The sequence below is a fragment of the Folsomia candida genome, unplaced genomic scaffold (assembly GCF_002217175.1).
Source record: "Folsomia candida strain VU population unplaced genomic scaffold, ASM221717v1 Fcan01_Sc003, whole genome shotgun sequence".
In the NCBI taxonomy this organism is placed as follows: domain Eukaryota; kingdom Metazoa; phylum Arthropoda; class Collembola; order Entomobryomorpha; family Isotomidae; genus Folsomia; species Folsomia candida.
In genome coordinates, this window is record NW_019091195.1 from 12,688,058 (window position 1) to 12,694,665 (window position 6,608).

Here is a 6,608-nt window from a genome sequence, read left to right on the forward strand (position 1 = left end):
GCCTTTGGGGCGAAATGGATGGTGGCAAAGTGGCAATCATCTCATTCAAAATCTATTCCACTAATTGTCTTCATTCAATGCAAATAATTTAATCGGATTGGAGCCACGACTTTTTGTTTCGAACGAACCATTGTTGAAAGTCGAAGTCCCGGAATTCGATAGTGTTATTTGGAATCACGTTATTCACAAAATTGAAATAGTGTTTTTCAACTTTGTACTTTTAAAATACGGGTACGTTTCTAAATTGAAGATTAAAATTATAATCTCTGATAGAAATTACTAATTTATCACAATTGCATGAAATTATAGCGTGTACGTATTTATTCTTTCAGCTTTCGAAAACCTGGGTAGAAGTTCTTTGGAACTACGAACGAGCTTGTGTCCTTGTGGCTTTTTTAAAAAAAGTCATGTCGCACGTATCGGGTAAACTTATTACTTTAAAGATGCATACATTAATAATTACAGATTATTTTGTGATTCCGTGTTCTACATAGGAATGGAATTTACTTGAGTCGTATGTACAATATGCAATGGAGACCTACCTGCATTCCATTGTCTGTTCAAACGTTCGCACATGATTGAGCTATAAATTTTTCAAGATGGAGGTGAAGGACCGTACTTCTTCGCCAGAAGAAGGTCATCGGAATCCCTCAGAGATGAAAATGTGGCAGTCATTTGTAGCAGGTGCTGGTGCAGGATTGATCAACGTCAGCATTACTTATCCTCTCCAGAAGCTAATGTTTAGACAGGTGTGTGGGAAAACGAGAACGAACAGACAAAACGTTCGAGAGAAAGTAAAATTTAACAATTGAACTACATATTTTGTACAGATGGTGCATGGGGTAATGCCTAGGATGGCGTTTGCTCAGCTTAAGAAAGAAGGGGTTCGTATATTATACCGAGGTGTTTTACCTCCACTACTGCAAAAGGGAATATCAATGTCTATCATGTTTGGAGGGTATGAAAGTTATGGCCGGTTTTTTATATCAAATTTTGATATAAATCCTCAACTGGCTAAAAGTGCCGGTGCTGGGTTGAGCGGAATCAGTGAAGCTATTCTAACTCCATTTGAAAGGGTGCAAGTATTACTGCAGGCATGTAATCCGGTCTAACTTTGAAATCGCAATAATATTTTGTAAGGTCAAGGTTATATAATTTATATTTTAGGATCAAAAGTACAATTCCAAGTTGACGAACACACGCCACGCTGTTACTCATATCTGGAAGGTAATTTTAACTCACCCTCAGTGATTCACTTTTACTCAAATTTACAATTTTGACTTTGGTTTCCCTTACAGAACTATGGAATCACAGAATTTTACAGGGGAGCATCCTTGATTGTGGTTCGAAATTCTGTTTCCAGTATCTTCTTCTTTTTTGCAAAGGAGAAGGCTCAAAGTGCTCTCCCTAAACCCAAACATATGTGGAATAAGTTAGCAACGGACTTTATATGGTATGTATTATGTATAAATGTCCATAATTGTGTACATAATATTGTTTTGATTTCGTAGTTCTCATTACAGTATGAATTGATAATATGTATAATATTTTTCAGTGGAGGATTCATCGGCGCCGCTCTTAGTACCTTTTACTATCCACTGACTGTGATCAAAACCCGGATGCAATGTCGATTAGGAGGCCAATTTGAATCCCCGAAACGGGTCTTTGAGACAGTGCTAGTCGAACGAGGGAGGAATATTCGAGAACTGTTTCGAGGGGTTCATCTCAATTATACGCGTCAATTGTTATCATGGGGGATCATTAATGCTGCGCATGGCTTATTAATTATGTTACTCGACAAAACAAACAAAACTTCGTAGCATCCAGCTCAATTGAAAAGATTACGCAGCTAGTTGGACGAAGACGTATAATACAATATAGTCATGATAACCTGTGTAAGATAAGTTTCGGCACTAAACTTTAACCTAGGCTAGGTGAATGCTAGTCATGTTACAGTTTGTAAACCTAAGAAAGTTCACAAACGTGGAGAACCTTATGACCAACGCTGCAGTTGCAGACAGTCAGGGAAATAAATTATATTACATATTCAAAACCTACAGTGCAGACTCCATATAGCCCGAGTCAGGGACATAGTCCCTGACTCAATAAGTCAGAGCCCGCTTCTAAATTCTTTTCCGAACTGACCGACATAATATCATCATCTTCCGTGTTGTGGATGGTTAAAAGTTTGTTAGATAGTTTCTATTATTTGGTACCAAATTTTTGAATTAGTTACAAATCATGTACCATGACCAGTGGCTTCTTTAACATCCTGAAGTTCTAAGCTGTATGTATGTGCTATTCAGCCTCCTAATCAAATTTCAGCTCGATATAACGATTTTTAAAAATCAGTATGGGTCACCCCATACTGATTGCACTCTGTTCACTTTGGTCTGGTTGCACTTTGTTCACTTTTAACTTCATATTCTTTAATTAGCAGTCATTAAGTATCATTGTGCCGGATTTCATCTTTTTAAAGCAATTTCTAAAAATCGGTATGGGTCACCCCATAGGGGCGTTCCAGATAAAAATTTTACCAATATCATATCATATTCTTTCATTAAGACCCATAAGCAACCTCTCCACCAAATTTCAGTTCGATATGATGGTTTTGAAAAATAGGTATGGGTCACCCCATAGGGTCACTCATGATGAAAATTTGTCCAACCTGAAGTTATTTTTTTCTATTAGGAACCATTAGCAACCTCTGTACCAAATTTCAGCTCTCTACAACAATTTTGAAATTTTAGTGCATAAGACCCCACCCACTCCGATGACCCCCACTGGTCAACCACTTGACCGATTTCGCCCATCTTCGAACTCGTTTCCTAACTTTGTCCAATATGCATATGGTAAAAATTTCAAGTCAATCGGTTCAGCCGTTTTGGCTCTATCGTGCCGGACAGACAGACAGACAGACAGACGGACGGACATGACGGTTCCATAAGCCCTGACTCGGGCTAAAAACACAAATTTAAAAGCTAACTAGATATTTATTCCCAACTATATAATAAGTGTGTACTCTAAATGTAAAGCCATGACATAAGGTACACAAAATGAGGTAAGATACACATAATACATGTCTATTAAATATTCAACAGCGTATAGTGTATTTTGTGATCGTAAATCTTTCAAGACTATATTATATGCTCGTTTGCTTTGCTCAATTTGACTAACAACAAATATATATCGACTTTTTGAAAGTCTAAGAAGGTACATTATGCAAAAATTCAGTATTCTTCAAAATCACAGTTCATTTTCCCCATTCACATTTTAGGTTTTTAGGTCTCTTTCGTAACCATTATTAGTAATTCTTAATTATGTGATGAAAAACAAACAAACGTGAATGCCTACTCGTAGTACATGTATATGCATTTTGCGAGAATGCTATCATGGGGGTGAGAGAGACTGTGACTGTCGATTCAGGTTCATCATCGTCATGTAAGAGGTCATGTCTCCAGAGGGGGAGACGGATAGGGCTACATTTCCAACTGTCCCCTGGTCATCATATTGAATCCGATGTTGCTTCAATTTTAACGGGTCTGTCGACGTCTTATCGCGAATAGCAGTCCTACACGAAATTAAAATCACTCGTTAATTTTTATTGTGTGTACACACGGAATCCTTTGTAAAAATATTGAGTAATATAAATAATGAAGAGTATTGCATACCTATATTCCAGCACGTTGTCTGGGAGTTTACCTTCGTCCAAATCCTTTCCCCAAACTTTCAACATATCCATCTCTCTTCTGAGGGCATAAATAGCTTTCTCCGTTTCAGAAATAAGTTCTTCCTATAAGAGGAGTATAATTGAGGACTAATCAAAGAGAGCTTAACGCTTAAGCACGAGAAGAGAGCATATTAAATCCACCACGTACCAGGTACTGATATCTTAGCTTCTTTCTAGCTCTGCACTCCCGAGCACTCTGTCTGCTTCGTTCTAAATTATTTATACACAAAAAGATTAAAATCTTGAATGAACCATTATACAGACAAATTCTTATTATAGCAAAGAAACAATTTGTTATATATTGTTACTACACTAACCCAATTTGGCTCTGATATCTACTTTGTCCACGCTCTTTTTTGAAAGAGATCTCGATCTCCCACGTTTCGGAGTTTCGAACTTTTTGTCGAAAAAGTCCTATGTGAAATCATTATTAAAATCGTCTCCTTGAATATAAAGAAATAACAATTTTTCTTACATCATCGTCCACTCTCTCCTCCTTAACTAATGTGGATGGTAACGAAGATTCATCAATATCCATCATTTTGAGGTTTTTAAGGGAGCAATTTCACCTGAGAAATTCGTCTCAAAATTCAAGGTTGAATTATGCAATTAGAAGTTCCGAATTTGTAACTTGGGACTTAATCTTTACTGTGAACTTGAACTCACGTATCCATTGAGTCACCTAATTACTTTCACTTATTCGTTATTTGGTAAACAAAGCAATAATAATGTGCTGTTTTCAGAAGTAGCACAATATAAATATATAGTTTAGTTTAGTTGAATGAATAATAGACTTCCTGTCTGATCTGCTGCTGGACTTGAAAACTAACACCTCGTGTTGTTGTTGCAAAAAATACTACAACGCAATAGTACAATCCACGGAGGAATTTGCACACAAGGCTGAGCACAGATAGTATTTATTCCATGGCTGGGCGAATGCCGCTTTTCTGTGTGCAGAGTGTACTTCGTACTTCGTATTCTACAGCTCGTTGTGTACTTCAGCAATATTCATTTCATTCATAGAAATCCTATTAACGATACGACTTATATCGAAGTCTATGCCATCTGCCAGAAAACTCTGTCAAGTTGTTTCGGAATAATATGCTCAAAGTAGTACGAGAAAAATATTGGGGATCAAAGATACATCATTTACGAAATTCATTCTGAAGTTGTTATATTTTTTATCCACACATAAAGAATTACAATTTCATCCATGCTATATGCAATACGCCATATTATTTACGTTATTGTAAAAGTTGCCCATCAATACTTATGTTTTCTACATCCTGCCACTGCAGTTTGTACATAAAAGTTATATGCATGTTTTAAAATAATGAGCATAATTGTTTAATTTCTATTTTTGCCAATGTTAGAATGCTGGTGTACAATAGAGCCTAACAGAGGACGCCTTTAACATGGAGTTTATCCTTAAGTACGAATTATGGAGTGAACACCAATCCTGTGTTTCAACGTGGGGTCATGTAATCTTTACACGAAATTTGAACCGGCGGTTGATAACAATAATTCTCGTCATACTTCTTTCTGGAATTCTGGACAAGTCATATCAATTGTTGGTAAGGCTGGCTTATTTCTTTGTGTTTTTTTAAACAGATTCCTGTCTTCCAGTAAACAGTATTGTATTGTATGTAACAGAGATTAGTAGGTAAGAAAGCAAAGCTTCATGATTTGTTCTTTGTTTTAATTACAGTGGGCGTCTAAAGACGATCATCGGACATAAATAAAGATGACAACGAGATCGTTAGCTCTGCTGCTGTTGGGACTTGTACAAGTATCCCTCATTGTAGTGATTGTAGAATCACGAACAGCGTCGACAGTAACTTGTGGAAGCGTGTTCAAATTAACTAATAACGCATTTAAAATTAGGCTACATAGCCACGACATTAAATATGGGAGTGGGAGTGGTCAGCAAAGTGTGACCGGTACAGATATTAAGGACGATGTCAACTCAAACTGGGTGGTGAAAGGAACAAATAAGAGTCCATGTACAAGGGGGTCAGTAGCACATGTTTAATCTGACCATGATAAAAATTAACATTAATATACTTACTGTACGTTTTTTTTTACAGCGAACCAGTTCAATGTGGTCAGAAACTTAGGTTAGAACATTTGCAAACGGGAAAGAATTTACATTCTCACTTGTTTCAATCTCCATTATCTGGTCACCAGGAGGTAATCAACAATTCATAGCACATAAATAATTCTTAAAGCACAACTATGAATATATTCAAATTAACATAAATGTGTTCTAGATTTCAGCGTTTGGCGAGGAGGGCGAAGGGGACTCGGGAGATAATTGGGAAATAGTATGCCGAGGAGACATCTGGGACAGAGATGAAACGGTTCAGTTTCGGCATCTCGACACAAGGTAGGTATAGACCTACCTCAACACATATTGTTCTTTTGTTTTACCGTCCAAAATTAACTCGTGCTCATTAATCATAATAATAAATGTTATTACTTGTTAGTGCATACTTATCCGCAAGCGGAAACACATTTGGGAGGCCGATTCATGGACAAATGGAAATTGTGGGTTTGAGTCACTCGGACTCATCAAGTTACTGGAGTACTGCGGAAGGAATTTTTATGCATGCCAATGAAATGGGTTCAAAACATGTAGAACACGAACATACCGAATTATAATTGTTAGCAATTAGAATTAAATATTTTGATAAATTGTTAATTTATTAAAATTAAAACGAGAAACAGAACCGCTTTATACCAAACTACACGTTACGTTAAACGTTATCTATTTCAAGTATTGTGTAGCCTATTATGTTTCGTATTGTGATATATTTACCAAGTTTTCCATTAAAGTTGCTGATTGTATTGTAAAAGATGTATAAGATGAGACTCGCGA

General features: G+C 36.6%; 3 protein-coding genes across 3 annotated transcripts; 2 read left to right on the forward strand and 1 right to left on the reverse strand.

The window, feature by feature from the left end:
• Positions 1-72: 72 nt before the first annotated feature.
• Positions 73-2,057, forward strand: LOC110846057 (solute carrier family 25 member 51). The gene is made up of 7 exons (XM_022092671.2): positions 73-231; positions 333-423; positions 495-749; positions 831-1,094; positions 1,168-1,227; positions 1,299-1,453; positions 1,556-2,057. The coding sequence occupies exons 3-7, from the start codon at positions 600-602 to the stop codon at positions 1,818-1,820; spliced, it is 894 nt and encodes a 297-aa protein (XP_021948363.1). The 5' UTR covers positions 73-231; positions 333-423; positions 495-599; the 3' UTR covers positions 1,821-2,057.
• A 916-nt stretch (positions 2,058-2,973) lies between these two features.
• On the reverse strand, positions 2,974-4,524 carry LOC110846063 (cAMP-responsive element-binding protein-like 2). The gene is made up of 5 exons (XM_022092680.2): positions 4,206-4,524; positions 4,048-4,144; positions 3,879-3,940; positions 3,672-3,793; positions 2,974-3,571 (listed from the first exon to the last, which is right to left on the reverse strand). The coding sequence occupies exons 1-5, from the start codon at positions 4,269-4,271 to the stop codon at positions 3,391-3,393; spliced, it is 528 nt and encodes a 175-aa protein (XP_021948372.1). The 5' UTR covers positions 4,272-4,524; the 3' UTR covers positions 2,974-3,390.
• A 214-nt stretch (positions 4,525-4,738) lies between these two features.
• On the forward strand, positions 4,739-6,585 carry LOC110846409 (stromal cell-derived factor 2). The gene is made up of 5 exons (XM_022093152.2): positions 4,739-5,304; positions 5,439-5,743; positions 5,818-5,920; positions 6,001-6,116; positions 6,217-6,585. Exons 2-5 carry the CDS (start codon positions 5,475-5,477, stop codon positions 6,389-6,391), a joined length of 663 nt encoding a protein of 220 aa, XP_021948844.1. The 5' UTR covers positions 4,739-5,304; positions 5,439-5,474; the 3' UTR covers positions 6,392-6,585.
• The last annotated feature ends 23 nt before the right edge of the window (positions 6,586-6,608 follow it).